Source organism: Centropristis striata, chromosome 1 (genome assembly GCF_030273125.1).
Source record: "Centropristis striata isolate RG_2023a ecotype Rhode Island chromosome 1, C.striata_1.0, whole genome shotgun sequence".
In the NCBI taxonomy this organism is placed as follows: Eukaryota; Metazoa; Chordata; class Actinopteri; order Perciformes; family Serranidae; genus Centropristis; species Centropristis striata.
In genome coordinates, this window is record NC_081517.1 from 13,344,304 (window position 1) to 13,364,875 (window position 20,572).

Genomic DNA, 20,572 nt, shown 5'->3' on the forward strand with positions numbered 1-20,572 from the left:
CACGGAGCAAGCGGATTATCCGGGGACACATTACTGCTCTCTGGGGGGGGGGGGGGGGGGGGGGGGGGGGGGCTGACTTCATCTGCAGGAAACCATTCAAGAGACGGAAACTCACCCAGCATAGCGTACAATTCCTACAACCCCATATACAAACTACAATACTACACACAGTTTAGAGTGCTGCATTCCTTTTCCAAAACACTGTTATTATACTGATTGTGATCTCTCAAATGTTTCAGAGAGCAGACCGGCAAAACCCTGTTACGATGGAGTTTATAAAGGCTCAGCACGCTGTAATAATGTGGGCGAAGAGGGCAGGAAATGTGGACAATACTTGGATAAACAGAACTGTACTCAACTGAAAGAGTCAACACACTGACGGATATAAACCAAATCATTCTGCCTCTGTAACTCAAGATTTAAACATCACTTTTAGACATTAACTTCTGGCTGACACTTCTGTCCACAAAACCGCTGCTGAGTCAAGATGACTTTTAGAAATTTTGGACAGATAGAGAAGTGACTCAGTGAAATCCGAGGTCAGAGGCAGTGAATTAAGAGTAAAGTATTTCTCTTCTCAGTCCAGGGTCAGAGGATGAAGCGCTTTCCTGCACAAACCAGCTAAAATGAATCTCCACAGCGTGTGCAGGGAGACCCCAGACAGCAGCCGAAAATAAAAAAAGAGTGAAAGGATCGAAAGCCTGGCCCGCTGAGAGAAGATGTGACCAATTAAACCGGAGTCTCCTCAGCTGGTCACGTGACACCATTTGGCACATACAGGCCCCTGAAGCCCAAGTCAGTGATTCCCAACACGCATAGGACACACGCCTCATCTCCATCAACACCTCTGCACCCGGAGCAGGGAGCTCGTTCGTGCAGCTTCCCAATAAAATAAATTATGACCAACTCAACAACAAGACGACGGAGATTAATTTCACTTTTTATGTAATTAGCAAACAATAGTTCCTCGGGCAGTTTATTATGAACTAGGCAATTAATTTAAAATAATCTGAGGGCCTGTTTACACGACAACGCTCTTGGGTGAAAATGACAAAATATTTTATCAGATGTGCGTTCCGCTTAGACAGTGACAGCGTTTTTGGGGCTTAAAAACACACACAAAAATGAACCGGCCCCCCAAAGTGGAAATCTTAAAATCGCTCCACTGCTGAGTTTCCATCTAAGGGTTAAACACACAAAAGTGTCTCTGATCATCTCACGCTGGCTCTCATCGCTTTTACGTAGCATCCATGTGCAGTCCAGGCAAACAACAACAAACATGTCAGACTGTTTCCATCAGTCAGACAGTCAAGTTGCCCTGCAGCTCTGAGAACCATCAGGAGTCATTTCAGCAGTTCAGCAGAATTATCATAGATAATAGAACAGAACAGAGAAGGCGCATTAATTATGACCTCCTCGTCTGTCCAGGCAAAATTGTCTGTCTTACTTTGTTTTCCTTGAAAAGAAGTGTCTTGGTGGTGTTGTGTACCATCTAGCCACCTGGCTGCATACTACATCCAATTTCACAGACTTCTGTGTCACTGTATGCATGCAGATTTCCCACTAAAGACCCTCATCTGAACGCGGAATAAACAGTGAGAACACAACGCCACTTTTGCATTTTCTGTCCAGATCTTCATCTTAACAGGGCCGAAACCAACATTTAGAACCTCTAACCGATGTAATGTTACCCATGACGATAATTTCGATTATTTCAATACACGACTTAGAAGCAACATGGAGAAATCAATCGAGCCAACTGAGCAACTTGAGTGGCTTGTACCCCAGAAAAATGCCGTGTCCGTCATTTGGACACAGTTTGGCTTTAGGGGAGACAACACAGAACAAAAAAAAAAGTCAAATGCAAACACTGTAGAAAAACTGTGGCGTTTTGATTTCAAAATGCTTTGACTTCAGTTCGAATTTTCAACAAATAACCACAAAATTGTTACACTGTGTATGTTTCCTTAATTTATTCATAAGATAAGCATTAGAAAAAATGCTTTAATAGTTGAGCATATTTACAGTAGAGACCTGATTTGAGTTTTTTAATTTTGTCTTTTAGGGAAAATGGGGGTATAATAAAGCGGCTAAAACTGAAGTCAAATAACCAGAAATCCTATTTTCAAGATATTTTGTTTGTTTTAAGTGGCTTTTGTGAAATTACATTTGAATCTTATCCAATGGTCCATATTTCTGCTGCTCAATGTGCCTCTGTATTTTCTAATTAACGAGCATCATGTTCAATTAATCATGATGATGATTTGAGGTTGTATCTCCCAGCCCTGCGTCAGCAGTTTCAGACTTCACTGCTCTGAGCCGGCCCTTTAAGAGACCTTTTCCTGCTGTCATGTGTCGGCTGACTGACACATAGCAGAGTGTCCACTTAGTTAGTTAGTGGAAAAAAGGAAAAGGTGGATTTCTTACATTCATGTCACAGAAGGAGCCGAGGATGTTGCTTTCATGGGCAGATATGTCCTGAAGGAAAAAGAGAAACAGAGACAGTGAGATCTTAGTCTTAGAGGTCATATATGATAAGAAAAAGAATAATTATAATTAAAATGTGTTAAGTTATTGGATTCAATAACATTCAGTATTTGTTTAATTACAGCCCATTATTTACATGCATAGAACATTAAAATAGCCTGAAAACACCAGAACTGTTTTGATATTTAACAGAAATGGTATAATACATGTGTTTACATATTTACATATTTTGTTCACAAGAAAAACAAACGTCTGAGTTTTGAGAAACATACTGATCCGTCTGGATGAAATACATCCTCACATCAATTTTTAAGAGTTTTTTAACAAGCTGACGATTGACATATTTAAAGAAATAGTTCAACATTTATGGGGAAATATGCATATTTGCTTTCTTATGTCTTATGTGCAGAGCTGGAGCCTGGAGGTGTTCAGCTTAGCTTAGCATAAAGACTGGAAGCAGAGGGAAACTGCTAGCCTAGAAAACTCAGAGGTCACAAATGTGTAAAAACATGAGGCTGTGGTTTTATGGGGAACAGAGGGGATCAGTAAATATAGGTTACGTGTTGTTTGTTACCATAGATTTGTATGTAAACCTTGGGCTTATGTTGCTTGTTTTGTATACATGTCTTTGTTTGTTGTTTCCATCGAGAGTCACTTTGGAAACAAGTGGTTTTAGTGATGCTTTTAAGTGCCGTCCTCTGGGATTTTGTAATCTGATACTCTTCTTCACAAGTTGTTGTGCTTTTAAATTCCTTATAAGAATCAAATCAGATCAGAGAGCCGCAGGAATGAGTCCTAAAACCTGGAAATAGTCGTCTTTTAATTCTACCGACCGCATACACGTTTCAAAAATCATAAAGGTAGTGTTCGTTTGTGATTATCTTGCTCAATAAAACATATCAGTATCAGAAATTTTTATTTGCTGAAGAGCTTATTTCCTGCAATAATCCAAAAGCACCCAGCTACAGAGAGCATTTTAAAGTAAAAATGTGTGAAATAAATATATAATACAGAAAGAATTCCATCAGCGTGTATCCTAATCTTTATACTTTTACCCTCATGCTCTCCTCACGTTTACTACCCCTCGTGAACTTAGCACACAAAAACTGCTGTTAAATCACCACACATCAATATTTTTTTCTGCTTTTTTTCATAAATGTCTTAAATAACCTCAGACACATTCAGAACTACCAAACATTCAATCATTTTCAGAATTTTAACACTTTATATGCCAGTTTATATATCTTAATGTCAAAATTTCTTCCAAAAAACCACAAAAAATGAATTATTTTCCATATAATCAATAGTAGGGGGCTGGGGTTTTGGTGGTGATTGGAGTCTTGGATATGTTAAAGATTAGCAACAAAATTGATTTGATTGCATTAGTATTTTTTATGTCGTGCAAGATACTCCCTCATGGACAAAATGTCCATGCACACAAAAAATGCTATTAAATCACCATACATCAATAGAAAAAAAAGAAAAAAAATGTTGACGTATGGTGATTCAATAGCAAATTTTGTGTGAATGGACATTTTTGTCCATGGAGGTCAAGAAGGGTAGTAAATGCACCAATAGAGTACAAGAGTATACAAGATGTGTAAGAGTAAAAGACAATGGAACTCAAAAAATGTACTTAAAAAGAAAAGTTCCTGCAAAAATGAATGCCTCAAGCTGTCACACAACCAAAATGATCAACAAATGAAAAAAGAGAAAAATGTACAAAAATGCTCGAAGGGCAAAAGGGTTAATATGCAAATTCAAAAAATATTTATGAAGCAATCGTCTTCAACCCTCAGGGCAGGTTGAGCGCATTTTACGTGCTTTTCATACTTCATTTGTTAATAATTTTGGCTGTGTTCATGCATTTGGCATGCATTTTGGCAAGATAGTGTATTTTTATTTGATCTTGTCATTTCCAGCTCAGCTCCTGCAGTAAGGCTAAAATATACTGTTTTCCAGCAATAGTTACTCTTCAGGTTGCGCCATTGAAACCCATTCAAAATGCAATTTTTGATCTTGCTTACTTTAAAGCATAATAAATGCATTTTATGCAATCTGTCGGTCAATCTGGGCTTTGACCTTGGAATTGATAATTTTTACTACTTGTGTTTACTACTCCGCCAGATTGCATAATTTTGACCACATTCAGCATATAGAGAAAAAACATGTAATTTATACACACAATCCATACATACAAGCATGTACTGGTTCAAATAAATCAAAATATGGGTAATCTTGAATCACATAAAAGATGCTTCCATCTAGAGACACATGACAAACTCATAACCAAAAAAAAGTGATTTACACAGCTGTGATTGCAGCCAGGTCTATAAAAATGGCATCATGACACAAACCTGGCATATAAAGGGTTAAAATTTTAAAAAATCAATGTGTTTGATATCAAAAATTAGGTCAGATGTAGGGGGAAAAACAGTACAATGAAAGTATATCATAATGTATTATATTTTTATAGCTTGCTTTTTAGGAGCACAAGCAGTAAAAGTGTGCATACAATTTGAACAGGCCCTGAGGGTTAAAACCATCTTTATGTGATTGTTTATCAACATCAGTATCAGCCAAAAAAAAAACGGAGCGTTTGTCAGAATGTGACCTGCAGGCGTGGTGCTGTGTGTGTGTTTGTGTGTGTGAGCTCACCTCGATGGTGGGGTGTGTATTGTGTTTGTAGGCTGTGTAGAGCGGGAACTGGATCTGGAAGATCTTTGCGGCACACAGCAGCAGCTTCTCCCTCTCCTCCGTGCTCCAGGAGCTGAACGGGTCCTGGTTGTCCCCGCTGCTGCTCACTCCGCCGCCGCCACCACCCATGGACACGCTGCCGCCGCTGCTTTCCCCAGGCCCCAGCGCCTCCATCTGGGCTTCACACAGCTGGCTGGGCCCCTGGCTCTTATTCTGGCTCAGATCCGGGCCGTCGGCATCCTCTTCCGCAGAGTCTCTCTCCACATTCACGGGTTCGTCCTCCCCGGGCGAGGACGGCTGGGGGAGGGGCCCAGCCACGGCCTCGCCCCCACTCCATTCAGACCCCGCCCCTTCAGCCCCAGACACGCCTGCTTTATGGGTGTGGTCCTGGACGCTGCAGAGGCGGTCTCTCAGGCTGCTGATCTGAGCGATGACCAGGTTGATGAGGGCGTAGACCAGCTGGTTAAAGACCTCCAGGTGCTTGTACTCCTTGAAGCAGCAGAGACATTGTCTGGAGACAAAACGTGGAAGAAACAGCATTACAATTACCATTCTGAGTCAGTCACTTCAGGAAAAAATACCTGCAGCATTTCTATAAAACTGTGATGCTTTGTGACACAGAGAACGTTTCACTCAGGACCTGTCTGGCTCGACATCCTCCCAGATCCATTCCCTTCATATACAGTAGAAACCAGAAGTTTACATACACTATATAAAAAGACACGTATGCTTTTTTCTCACTGTCTGACATGAAATCAGACAATCACTTTTCCTGTTTTAGGTCCGTTAGGATTACCAAAATTATTTCTATTTGCTAAATGCCAGAATAATGAGAGAAAGTTTTTTTTAGACAATTTTTTATTACTTTCCTCAAAGTCAGAAGTTTACATACACTAACATTATTATGCCTTGAAACAATTTGGGAAAGCCCAGATGATGCTGTCATGTCTTTGGAAGCTTCTGATAGGTTCATTATAATAATAATTAGTTAATTATTTGAACAGATGAATGTGGCACCTTCAGGCATCTGGAAATTGCACCCAAGGATGAACCAGACTTGTGCAAGTCCACAATTCTCTTCCTGATATCTTGGTTGATTTCTTTTGACTTTCCCATGATGTTACACAAAGAAGCAGTGTGTTCCAGGTGTGCCTTAAAATACATCCACAGGTGTGTCTCGAATTCATTCAAATGTTGTCAATGAACCTATCAGAAGCTTCCAAAGACATGACAGCATCATCTGGGCTTTCCCAAATTGTTTCAAGGCATAATAATGTGAGTGTATGTAAACTTCTGACTTTGAAGAAACTAATAAAAAATTGTCTAAAAAAATCCTTCTCTCATTATTCTGGCATTTAGCAAATATAAATAATTTTGGTAATCGTAACGGACCTAAAATAGGAAAAGTTAGAAAAAAAGCATACATGTCTTTTTATATAGTGTATGTAAACTTCTGGTTTCAACTGAAATATATATATATATATATATATATATATATATATATATATATATATATATATATAGTTGTATAAGTTATACATTTATAAGTTATAAATCAGAAAATCAACTTATACATATATAGTATGTAGTGTATAAGTTGATTTTCTTTGCCTGAGACTTTGGAAAACAGGTGATGTTCAAACTCAGTTTCTCCACATATTCAATGAAGAAATATTTCAACGATGTAGTGTATGTAGAGATTGAGAAATTTCTGGACTGACTCTCTTGCAACAAGCACAAACAGCACAGTATTATTAGTGTACACAACATGGCATCAGATTACATCTTTCTGTTCTAAAAAAATCTGCATTTACTTTGCTTTCTTTGCTTATTTTACTGACAGGGTCATGCTACTAAAATTACCTCTTTAAACAGTGTAAAACAGGCATTAGGCTTGATTTATTCAGATTTAATTTAAGAGCTGATATATAGACATTTTGCATGATTTTCTTGATAATAACCAAAATCATTATCAAGAAAACCATGGAAAATGTCTAGATATCACTTCTTAAATTAAACTCTTATCAGCTATTTTTGTTGTTATCATTATACTTGTCAAAACAAATGTACCTTTAGTTGTACCAGGCATTAAAATGAACAAGGAATTTAAGAAAAAAATGGTCTAATAACTTTTTTCCATGACTGAATTTTTACAACCAAAGAAAACAAATTGCTCTGGGCCTACACCAATGATAAATAAACATTAAAATGTGAAGAAATAACCTTTTCATTTAGTATCATTTTGTTGTCACAGCTACTGGGAGCGACTGCAGATGGCCTGAAGAGCCACATGTGCCTCAGGTTGCCTACCCCTGAACTAGATTAACGTTTCCATCCATGGTTCTTGTCACACAGTAAACTGAGCGTGGGCGAGTTCACTGGTGTTCTGCCACGTCTCCGCGTACCTCTTTCACCCATCACTTAAGTCAAAGTACAGGACGGTCACCAGCAATTTCCTCTGACTTTCAACAAAGAAAAGGAAGCTTGACACGCTTATAAGTAAAGCACAGCAGGCCTGAGGAACGGATCGGATCTTGGTAATGTTTAAACAAATGAGTCAGCAAAGTTTTGAATGTTTAGGTCAGCGACTTCAAGTCTCCCTCATTACACCAAATATAAAAACACTGCAGCTGGATGAGGGAAACAAACACCGTCCTTAATGAGAGACATCATTACTCAGAAGTCTTCCCATGAAACAAAAATCATCAGAATATTCTTCTTTCTTGTTTACTTATTTACCAAGTGAAGGTTTGCAGAGCGTGAAAGCTCCTCTGAAGCGTCACAGTGAAGTCACATTCACACCTGAGAGACAGCTTCCAAACACATTTAACCCTCTGAAACCCAACAAGCAGGTGTTTTTGCTCTTTTTACATTTTCCTCTCTGTGTCCTTGTGTTTCACTGCAATATATAAAATCTATATAAATCTATAAGTCCTGCAGCTCTGTGGAATCAGCACACTCATGGCTAGAAGTGGGAACAACTCAAACATGTCTTTGTGCAGAATAACACAGTTAGAATGACAGAAATCATTAGATAAATTATTATTTTTAATTGGTATAAAATGGAATTTATATATAAAAACAAGTGCCAACAGGTGTCACGATTATTGTAAAAAATCTCCAAATATTGAAGTATTGTCATGTTTCCAGCCACTCCTGTCCTCTCCTCTCTGCTCTGTGTAAACAGATTTTTATTGAATATTTGTCTCGTGACCGTTGGTCTCAGCAGAATCAATCATGTCTTCGCAGTGTCTCTGAGGAGCAGAATCTAATGTTTTTAACAGGATCTGGTTAGTGCTAACACTTTATTTTAAATTACACACGTAGAATAAAGAGATTCTGACACAAATATCAACATTTTAACACAAGTTTTGGTCACTTTTTCTAACAGAAACTTTTGTAACTGATGATCCATTCAAGGGTAAAAATTTTGAATATTATGTTTGTTTTAAGAGTTTCTTTCTACGATAAACAAAGTATGTCTGGTGATCTTTTAAAGAAAACATGTCTTGCTCAAAGGTAGCTGGACTCTCGCTGCTGAAGACATTAAGACACACTGAATCATTTATTTCCACTTTATCCCAGCTGGTGAGAAGCCACCCGGACTGGAGTTTATCCTCATTAACAGAACTTCCTCACTGTTTTACATCACTTAAAAGATTGTTTTCCAGCCTGTATAAAATTAGATTTGCTTATTTTTCCTTTTTCTAATGCTCAGGTGTTTAAAGTCTCAGACTGTACGCCTGCACACAGACAAAACTTGGTGAAAGGCTCAGTTTTGCTCTAATCCTGGATGCCTATGGGATCATGATTATATTATTTGGTCCAATAAACACTCAACAACTGAGCCAAGATAGCCAATATTTCTAATTGAAATAACTTTGGACTAAACCAAATACATTAAAAAAGGTTTTTTCGAAGGTATTTATTAGTTTCAGACTAAATTTTACAGTTTTTCCTCCTTTCAAAAACTACTGTATCTTAGAACCATCTCTGAAACTAAATCGCACACACATTTGGGATTATTTTACGATTGTAATAGCATCTCACTTCCCCGAAAATCAAAAAGGATTCTGTCCAACTGGGGAAGCAAAGAGCGGCAGCAGGAAAGTACCTTAAACTATTAACACACAGGAATGTCATCACTTGGTTTTTTTTCCTAATTCTATACAAACATTATGAGCTGACTGTTGTGAGATTTGAGAGAAAGGCGCTCTGACCTCTGTGTCCAGGAACTAATGTAGCCCAGCACTCGCAGGGCATGTTCCTTCTTCAGCTGGAAGCCTCCTTCACTGCCGTCTGCATCCGATACTGGGGAGAAACGGCAGAAAACACCTGTTAGAATCCTGTGAATTACTCTCCCATGGGAGAAATAATAAGATAATGATAAATAAAAAGTAATATCTGGATAGGAATAATATCACTGGTTTATTAGGGCCAAGTATGAAAAAAAATAATAAAATACGGACCTGGGGCAGGGGGGTAATATTTCGAGAAAAACAGTAGCAAATTTATGAGATTAAAAATGGCAAATCTACAAGAAAAAAGTAGAAGATTTATGAGATTAAAAGTTGCAACTCTACAAGAAAAAAGTAGCAGATTTATGAGATTAAAAAGTGGCAAATCTACGAGAAAAAAGTCACCGATTTATGAGATTAAAGTGGCTAATCTACAAGAAAAGTTTTTCTCACACATTTTTTTGTCATACTTGGCCCTAATGCACCGTTGTAGAATAAATCACAGAATGATACTGACACAAATTCAAAATGCATCCACCACTTGGTTCCCGTGCTTTGTTGCAGTTTTTTCTCTCTTTCTATTGAAAACTGCCCTAAAACTGTTATTATTATCACATGTTCACTCTCCAATATTGACACCAGCCTCACAAGCCTCTATCAGACATTAAGTATTGGCACAAGACTTCAACAGCTTCCGTCTAAAGTTACTGTTATTTTGTCGGCCTTCAAAGATCCACATCAGTCACACCAGCTTCAGAGGAATCGAGTGTCTCCGCTGAATAGCTGACCTGAATTTGGCAGCAAAGACGGACAGAACACAAAAACCACCACAAATAGAACTCAATCAACCCTCTTGGCCGTACAGGCAGGAAGTTTTCCCTCACTGTAACTGAATCAAGACCTCTTTTTTAAAAAATTTTGGTGTGAACAGAAGCTCCTCTGAGGCTTCATACTTGGCCGAATCGGAAGGAAGTCGCCTCACGGCTTTCACGATGATGATGTTGTCTGGGAACGGGCCATGCAGGTGCCAACAATAAACCCAGTTTATGGCTGGATATAAATACAAAGAGGGGGAGGACACCTGCACCGTGTGATCACACTCGTCAGCTCAGCGGTGACGGTAGTGTTCAGCCAGACTGGAGGCGTTTAAAAACATGAGCGCTGCAGCTGTGACACTATAAGTACAGTTTCTTTTTGAGAGCCAACAGAGCCTGGCTGTCAAAATAAAAAACACAAACTGACAAAATGCTCTTTGATAGGAGGGATGAGTGCCACTGAGCTACTGCTATAGAGCATTTTTTTTTTATACATTGTCATTTTTTGATGTCTGCTTCTTTTGAATATGTAGATATTTGAATTTAGAATATTTGTAGGCAGCCATAATAGAATGCAAGAATGCCATAACGCCCTTTTCTCCAAGTTCAACCCTCTGAATCTCAGCAAGCCATTTCAGGGCCTTATTGCATTTTATTCACTGTGGCTTTTTATTTCACTGTAATTTTTAAACTCTATATAAATCTATAAGTATTGCAGCTCTATGGAATCAGCACAATCATGGCTAGAAGTGGGAACAACTCAAAAATCTATTTTGTGCAGAATAACACTGTTAGAATGACAGAAATCATTTAAAAAAATGAAGAAAAAAAACGCAAGATAAATTATTTTTTAAAATTTGAATAAAATTCGATACATATCAAAAACACAACACCTAGTGTCATGAATGTTGAAATAAAAATTGGGTCTCCACATATTTAAGTACTGTCATGATTCCAGCCTCTCCTGTCCTCTCTGCTCTGTCTCTGAGGAATTTAATGTTTTTAACAGGATCTGGTTAGTGCAAATGCTATATTTTAAATGACACATGTAGAATAAAGAGATTCTGACACAAATATAAACATTTTAAGCTTCAATTTGGAATGGAAATGTCTGTTACCTATGATCCATTCATGTTCAAATTCCAACAAAAATGCCCGTCTTTATAGTTCCGATCTTTGAAAGAAAACAGAGGGTTAAAGACTCTAACCACACTGAGTGGTACAGCCTTAAAATTAAGTTTTACGCTACAGAACATTTATTGTGTAGGTATGTAGATCTTTTAAAATACATTTTAATGCTTGAATAAGTACAAGTATTTATGCTACTTATTGTATTGATTTGCCCTCTTATGAACATAATGTGGAAAATTTGAATTTCAAATAGTTTGAAACACATATAGGTTTTTGGAACGAACACTTGAACATAATTTTGGAGCAATTTCGACAGACCTTCATTCTATTAAATAAATCTAAAAATGTTTGATACAAAGCTCAATTCATATAAAAAAATGTTTTCACAATTTCCCAGAGCCCAAGGTGACATCTTCAAATGGTTTTGTCGAAAAAAACAAAACAATTTACCAACACAAAAGAAGCAAATCCTTGCATTTCTGTAAACCACGTGGCTCAGCCCTGTGTTCGGAAACACGGTTGTAAAAAGGGGGATTCTGTCTCTTACATGCTCTCACAAACACATGCTGCTGCAGCAAATCTGAGGTCACAGGTCACCTGCAGACACAACACATGGACCTGCCAGTCTTGTAGACAGAGCTGTCACAGCTGACAGCCCCCCGACGTGAACCCCCCCCCCCCCCCCCCCCCATCACAGCCCTCCACAACACCAGCTAGTATCAGAGAGGCCGAAAAGGTCCAACAGGCTTCAGCATGACACGAAAGTACAGATTTTACTGCTGGACTTGTGAAAAAAGCACATAAGAAGCAGATTTTCTGTCAGAATCGAACCAGACGACAGCAGATGAACCTGTGTGTGTCAGCACAGAACAATCTTTAACCTTCATCCAACTTGAACACAACACCACATTAGAAATCTCTTCTTTTCTTCTTAGAAACTTTACCATCATCTTTGAGCACCAGAGTACAAATATGTCCACAATAATTGAACCAAAACACTAACGCTGTTGAGTCCTCAACGTTTATGAAAGCGTTTATACAAAGCAACTCAGTTCATCATTAACACGTCTACAATTTTCCACACTATGAACTCTGGATCCGTTCTCGACCAAAGAAATTCTTAGTCGATCAATGCGTACGGTTTGTTTTTCTCCCCCAACTAAATCGATTTGTTGGTTTAATCGACAAATCTGAAAATAATCAGTCTCCACAAAGAATCATGCAAAATCAACAATTTCAATTTTGCTTATAAGTTTCTTGGAAATAACCAATTCAACATGTAAAAAAAAAAAAAAGCATAAAAAAATGACTAACGGATTAAAGAAATCCTAGTCATCTAAGAGAGGGCAGCCCTAATGAACTCTGACATGAATGAAAAATGCAGATGATAAAAATGAAAGCTACGGATTTAACTTCTATCACAATGCAACACAACGCAATACATTTCTCGATCAACATCAACTTAATAATCTGACCTAGGGTTTCCCAAAAACATACAGATGCTCTTACACACATCAATATAAGAAAACAGTCCTCTGGTCGCTGTGATTTTTTTTTCACGTATATTTGGACGTAAACAAAGCTGAACCTATGACACATAAATAGCTTCAGGTGACCCTGAACAAGACTTTCACTTCTGTATTTTTAACAGGATCTGGTTAGTGCCAATGCTTCATTTTAAATTAAACATGTAGAATAAAGAGATTCTGACACAGATATCAACATTTTAAGCTTTGATTTGGTGAGTTTGTCTAACGGAAATGTCTGTAACCTATGATCTGTTCAAGGACCATCAGAAGGTTTAAATTCCAACTATAATGCCTGTCTTTATAGTTTCAAGTTTTAAAGAAAACAGAGGGTTAAAGACTCTTTAACCCCACAGAGTGGTATGGTCTTTAAATTATGTTTTTTACGCAATAGGACATTATTTGTTTATTGTGTAGGTATGTAGGTCTTTTAAAAGACATTTTAATGCCATTTATTGTATTGATTTGCCCTCTTATGAACAGAAGTGATTTTTAGAATAAATTTCTCGATGAACATCAACTTAATAACCTGACGTGGGGTTTCCCAAAAACATACAGGTGCTCTTACACACACCAATATAAGAAAACAGTCCTCTGGTCACTGTAATAGGTTTTTTTTCACCATATATTTGGACGTATACAAAGTGGAACCTGAACCTGTGACACATAAAGAGCTTCAGATGACCCTGAAGAAGACTTTCACTTCTGTAATTTAACATATCTTTTTGCATCGTGGCTACAAATGTGCAGTTATTTTCCCCTCTTTTGTTTGCATCGTGTTCCCATCGCACCTCTCCACCACTGGCGTGCGCCCCTCCACCTCGTCTGGGATTATATAAATGAAGCAAAACTGACATCTTCAACAATCACAGCGCTGAAGTGAACTCCACGGAGAAAAACAACAACTGGAAACTAGAGTTTAGTCTTTGTAAGGCCGATTAATCGTTCGTTCAATCATTCTTTCAAAACGCACAATATAGCCAAAAGTATGTGGACATTGTCCTACTGTGATGATATTTCAGACAATAGAGTGCTTCTAGCTTTGTGTCAACAGTTTGTGTTTGTCTCTGTCCTGTGTCAAAACAAAGCCAGCACCGTGAAGAAATGTTTTTCCCAGTTTTGTGAACTTGACTGGTCTGCACGGCGCCCTGGCTTTGACGTCGTCCAACACCTTTAGGATGAACTGGAACATTAATAAGAAGCCAGGCCTCATCAGCCAACATCAGCGCCTGTCGTTACTAATAAGCTATTCAGACCAACACGGCAGCCTGACTTTAGTGACCCGCCGTCTCTATTAAGAACAGAGAATTAATGATATTGACCTTTAAATGTCATTTAATGGACTCCCTGACAACAGAGAGACAAAAAGAGAAACAGCCAAACAGAAAGCATGCAGGCGAGCACAGACAGACTTTTATCTGGTAATGATGTGATATACATTCTTTGTTATCGTATGGTTTAGCAACTAAGTTGCATTCAACTACGCTGCAGACTTCGAGTCTCTGCTCAGAATGACAACCAGATATCTGACTGCAGTCTTATATGAAACATTCCAGCACAATGAAAGGATCTCCTGTATTAAAGAGTTATAATGCATTTTTGCAGAATGGGAGGAAAATACATGCAGTCAAGCTTTAAATCTTATGGAAAGGTTCAGCTCGAATCACACGTCTGGGTTTCCACATTCTTTTATACATATCCATTATATTACAATAACAGGCGGCTACAACTCACTGTGACAATTAAATACTACGCACAAATACAAAGGATGTTTCTGTTTTACTTGACAATTTCTCAATAAGCAATGCACAGGATTTCTAGGTAACTTTTCAACAGTTCATTCCAAAATGAAGAATGCATATTTTCCCTATACCTGTATTGCTATTTATCAAGTTAAGATTGTTTTGGTGTGAGTCGCAGAGTGTTGGAGATATCAGCCTTCAACATGCAGGAACAAGGTGGCATTCGGTTTGTGGTGCTCAAAGCATCAAAAAATACATTCGAAAAAAGCATTTTGAGAAATCATTACCCGGTTAGTGTAGATAATCCACAGACACAACCCTGACATTCTGAAATGATAAATCACGCAATGGGTAAGAGGTAAAAATGTGCATTTTTTATTTTGAGGTGAACCATTTCTTGCTACAGTCAGGTTCAGGATTCAAGTGGATTCCTACAGAGCTTGCAGGAGAAGCTCTCAAGAAATCATAACCTGGTTACTGAAGATAATCCACAGACCTTGTTGTGAGCAGTTTTAGCTACATCATATTTGTAAGGAAGGCAGAGAAATGACATCTCAACATTTGTCACCTCACACCAAAACAATCTTAATTGATAAATAGTAATACAGGTAAGAGGAAAAATATGCATTCTTCATTTTGTGGTGAACTTTCCCTTTAAATAGGTACCAAGAAATCCTGCTTTGCTGACAATTAGAGGATAAACACCCTGTTTATATAAACAGTCTAGTTGAATAAATAGCACTACAGGTAAGGAAAAAATGTGCATTTTTATTTTAGGGTGAATTATCTTTTTAAGCTTGAATCAGTTAGCCCATCAGGTGCAGGATTGTCTGCAGGTGGAGCTTTCCCTTCATACACGCACACAAACTTTCAAGAAAGCATAACCTGCCTACTGAAGATAATCCACAGATAACCTGACATGATAAATAGCAAGACAGGTAAGAGGGAAAAAATGAGCGAGTCTGTGCTACAGTCAGGTGCAGGATTGTCTGCAGGTGGAGCTTTCCCTTCACACACACACACACACACACACACACGAACTCATGACACACACAATAGGCTACACACACACACGGGGGAAACAAACAAATAAATCGTTAATCACTGCGTAGTAAATAGTGTAATAAAACAAAGGCTTTGTCCAGTGTCTTGCAGACAGCCCTGAAGTGCAGCAGCAAGGCCCGGCTAACACGCCTGCACTAACGGCTAACTTGTAGCTATAAACCTTGTATTTACATTTGCTGGTTTTAGTTGACGTTAGCATGGTAGCTAATGCGTGACTTCGTAGTAGGATAAAAACAAAAATAGCTACTAAAATTAGTAAGGAAAGAGGCTGATGTGGACATCGGCCCGAGGAATAAACACACAAGCTACCGAGGATTAACTGTGTGCCAAAATATGCGCCTCGTTGCAGCCATTAATTTTCTATGCTAGCTTAAGTTAGCATTTAATATACTCGCCTGAAAAATAAAAAAAATACCCCACACTAGAAATTATAATTTTTGTGTCAGCTACATTATCCCGTGAGTGTGTTAGTGGCAAGTTAGCATTGCATTAGTGGACTGTGAATGTGAAGCATGTGAAAACAATGGGTGGACAGCTAGCAGGCTGACCTGACAAACACATCAAACAAAGTCAGGCTGCAGCTACACTCGGCTAACTCCAGCTCACTTCCACAAAAATCCGTGCAAAGCTGCGTTTTTAGCACCATTTAGCACGGTTAAAAATCGCCCCCTGTGCATGGTAAACAACAGTGCTAATGTGTTTTGAGCTGTGGCTGTAATGTCACGCACAAAAGATGAGTTTTTTAGCCGATTTTAATTTAAGGGGGGCTAGCTTGAGTTTCTGTGAGGAGTGTTTGACAGACAGGGCCCCAAAAACTGAATTTGGGAAGGAGGAAAATGGCAAAACCGACTCAGTCAGACACGAAGACACAACTGTCACCGACTGCACACACGCACAGAAACAATGTCATGGCGTATAATTGTCTCTTACGGCTGCAAAAGTAGTGTGCACGGAGAGTGGAGCTAAAACACAAAGTTATATCCAGCTAGCCGCCGAAGCTAACACATCACAGTGAGTGGACAGCGATGCTAACTAACTAACAGCAGGCAGCTAAAAACCAGCGTCGTCTCCATGTAAATACAATGATTTTCTTCACTTACTTTCATTTAAAACCTCCACCAGCTCGGCGCAGTTTTCACACATTGTTCATGAAGAGGAGAACTGAGTCAAACCATCGCACTGGGAGCTGTTGTTGGCTGGCAGCTGGTTGTTTTTGGGGTAAAAAAGGCCCAGTGGAGGGAGTGATTGGTGAAGGTTATCCCACTTAATGAAGCCGGGGGGAAAGCGAGCTGTAGAAAGTGATTTGCATCCAAGCGAAGTTGATGTTACACCAAAAGTTAAGAGGCACAACACGGTAGAAATCGAGTCAGTGTCCAATCTAAGCGTTACTTGAGAGAGTAGACACAGCAGCCATGATGAAAAAGGAGGAGGGGGGGTTCGGGAGTTTCCGTGCTGTCTCTTTCGCCCGTTCGGGTTTCTTCGGTAGTCTCGCGATATTTCCCCAATGAAGCGCAACCTTTCCCTGAGATCTCAAGGGCAAGTTTTAGGACGCAAATATGGATTATTTTATCTTTTTAAAAAAGTTGGGGCAAGTTTAGTGACATTTAAAAATTACTCGGAATAACTTGTTTTTTTCCCAATATTGATTAATTCCGCTTAAAATTAAAGTTGTTTCAAATTTAGGACGCAAATATGGATATATATATATATATATATATATATATATATATATATATATATATATATATATATATATATATATATACATATTTGCGTGTTTTAAAGTGTAGTTTCTGTTTATGTATTTTCAATGTTATATTTACATTTTAGTTTTTAGTATTTTCAATAGTATTTTTTGTGGAATATGCCAAGTTGTTGTTGTTAAAAAAAAAACAAGTTATTCCGAGTAATTTTTAAATGTCACTAAGCTTGCCCCAACTTTTTTACTGAACAACAAAGTTATGGGCATGTTGAACATAGACAAACAGACAGATCAAATAATTACTTTCTGTAGTTACCCTGAGAGACAATCAATGTTTTCCCTTACAACAAATTAAATGAATTTGTTTTAGTTACTTATTCCTGTTGTCTTTGGATCTGTGTTTTTTTTTTAAAGTAATAATAATAATAATAATAATAATTTATTAAATTATTGCAAATTATTGCAAGATAGGTTTAAAGCCTCAGAGTTTGTTTTTGCATTAAATGTTGCTACAGGAAGGAACTGTACAGAAAGTCCCTATCTGTGAGTTTATTTGTATTTGTTTAACCATTAAAATGTATTACTTATTACATACTTATTACTTATAATGTATTAGTTATTACCTAATTTAATCTATCTATCTATCTATCTATCTATCTATCTATCTATCTATCTATCTATCTATCTATCTATATAATAAAAAAATAATCCACAGACAACCTGACATGACATGATAAATAACAAGACAGGTAAGAGGAAAAAAAAAAAATATATATATATATATGTTAATTTTGACAACCCATGACATTTTAGGTTAAATTTTAGCAGGGAAAAATTGACATGGTCACTTTCAAAGAGGTCCATTGACCTCTGACCTCAAGATACCTGAATAAAAATGTGTTCTATAGGTACAAACCAGTTTCCTCTTTAAAGAAAAATATCTATTACAAGCTACCATATTAAGATGAAAAAATAAGGCAATTAATCGCGATTAATCCCAGCAAATGTTGCTATTTTGTTTAGTCTATTGACAGCTCAAATTATTTATATTAACTTTCATTCTGATTTAACCATTATTTCTCCTTCCTTTTTAGTTATAACTGCTTTTTTTCATTAGAAACTATATGTAGGTTTTTTTTTATTTTTATCTATTTGTATTAGGGATGACCATGAATATATATGGAGCCAGATTCGACTGCCAATCTCAGTCGAATTGTTGCAGTGAGGAAAAATGTGGTGCTGAAACAACAGGGGCCTCATGTATCAACGCTGCGTACGCACAAAAACATTGCGTAGGCTACGCTGTTTTTCCCGCACACGCCACATGTATGAAAAGTGAACTTGCCGTGAGAATGTGCGGACCGCTCCGCAACCTTTCGAGGTGCTGTGAGAATGTGCGGTGGCACCGCAAATTACTGTCTTTTATGTTCTATTTAAAACGTGTCTAAACCCAAACTACACACAACTGACATTATTTTTATAGTTTATAGCTCTCAGAAAATGGAGGAAAAATGCCGTTTTCCACCATCAATAATCCGTTCTAAATATGAGGGGATAGATTTTTTTTTTTTTTTATGTTAAGATTGTATATTTTCTTAATTATTTTCTTATAAGTCTATATTCTGCTATTTCCACTATTTTTATATGTAGGCCTACATAGTTTCTCTCCGGGGATCAATAAAGTACTTGTGATTCTGATTATGGAGCGCATATATTTTTCACAGATAACCTGCCTTAATTACTGTTTCCCCTTTGGTTTAACATGGAGATGTTAACGCTACAGTTGCACAGCGATCCATGACCACAGATCCCTCTCCTCGGAGAAAAAACGTGTGTGGGAAATCCTTTCAGAATAAGTCAGGTGTGGTGCATATTTGATCCCGTGATTTTAATTCCTGTGATGTTTAATTGTGACAAGTTGAGTGTGGTTTATAAACTGATGCGTAAAAATTATTTTGGCAGCATAGCGCACTGGCAGCTCTAACGGCTCTGACTAACTTTAACAACAGTGAAGTTTAGAAAGAGCGTGTGTTGAGCTGATGTTGAGGGACCCTTCTGCCATGGTGGAGGTCTCTGATTCGGCTGGTTAACAGCCACAGTGACACCTTGTTGCTGATCCCAGAACTGATGCACCAAAAAGCTAATTTTTCCTGCCTCCACCCCGGAGATCACCACGTCCACCTCGCGCGCAGTGGCAGTAAGTTGATTTTGCCATTGTTTTGTCGATAATCAGCGGGCATGCCGGCGAATTATAGTCATTTGCATGTCATCTGCATATTCATTTATGGAAGGAGCCGGGGCGTGGATGGTGGCTCGTGCATGTGGATCAGTTCCAGCTGACTGGGATGCATTAAGGAAAGGTGCTGAACCTGGCGTAGGAACAGTTTGATACATGTGGAGGTGAATGTGCGTACGTACTTTTCTAGTTTTGGGAGTACGCCATCTTCCAGTATGAAAGCTACGCACTCGTTGATACATGAGACCCCAGGAGAGCACTTAGTAAAATGTATTAATTATTTTTTTGGATAATTTAAGCAGCAGAAAGGTCGTCAGAAACAGCTCTCCAGTTTACCAAATATTCATTTTTTTTTTTAAATTTCCATTTAAATACCAGACACGTAATGCAGCTGAGAACAACTACATGCGTAAAAAACTGCAATAAAATTAAGTTTTTTTTCCCACTTGTTTTTCAGTCTGCAACAGTTCTGATCATAACTAAGAAATATTTATTCATGTTTCAGAATTCTAATCCTTTAAAAGCCAGTTTGTTTTTTTAAAGAACTTTAAAAATGATTTTCTGACTTTTGTTAACCCTCAAGCCTCACTTTAAAAATGTTCTTTTTATGTCCTTAGAGGACAAATATATATACATATAAAAACGGCAATAAATTAATATTACTTTCACCAGAATACTTCATAAAATTAATGATTTTTTTTTTTTAAAGATGATTTTTTTGGCATTTTTTCTTTATTGAAAGTGATAGATAGAAAGGGGGAGACAGAGGGGAGGACATGCGGCAAAGGGACCTCATGGTGTGTTCAATTGTGTGTAAAAAAGGATGGGTTAAATGCAGAGGTTGAACTTCCCAATTGTGGGATTAATAAAGTAATCTCCCTTCTCTCTTCTCTCAGGCCGGATTCGAACTCGGGGCAGCTGCAGGAAGGACTC

General features: G+C 38.0%; 1 protein-coding gene across 4 annotated transcripts in view; it reads right to left on the reverse strand.

Moving 5' to 3' along the window:
- The window catches only part of usp34 (ubiquitin specific peptidase 34), an 82,850-nt gene extending 65,713 nt beyond the window's left edge, over positions 1 to 17,137 (reverse strand). For all 4 annotated transcript variants that reach the window (XM_059331697.1, XM_059331680.1, XM_059331689.1 and 1 more), the window contains exons 1-4: positions 16,802 to 17,137; positions 9,405 to 9,495; positions 5,146 to 5,695; positions 2,428 to 2,478 (exon numbers count right to left, since the gene is read on the reverse strand). In XM_059331697.1, the coding sequence (XP_059187680.1) occupies positions 2,428 to 2,478; positions 5,146 to 5,695; positions 9,405 to 9,495; positions 16,802 to 16,844 (735 nt within the window). In that variant the 5' untranslated portion in view covers positions 16,845 to 17,137. The remainder of the gene's footprint in view (positions 1 to 2,427; positions 2,479 to 5,145; positions 5,696 to 9,404; positions 9,496 to 16,801) is intronic.
- Positions 17,138 to 20,572: the final 3,435 nt, after the last annotated feature.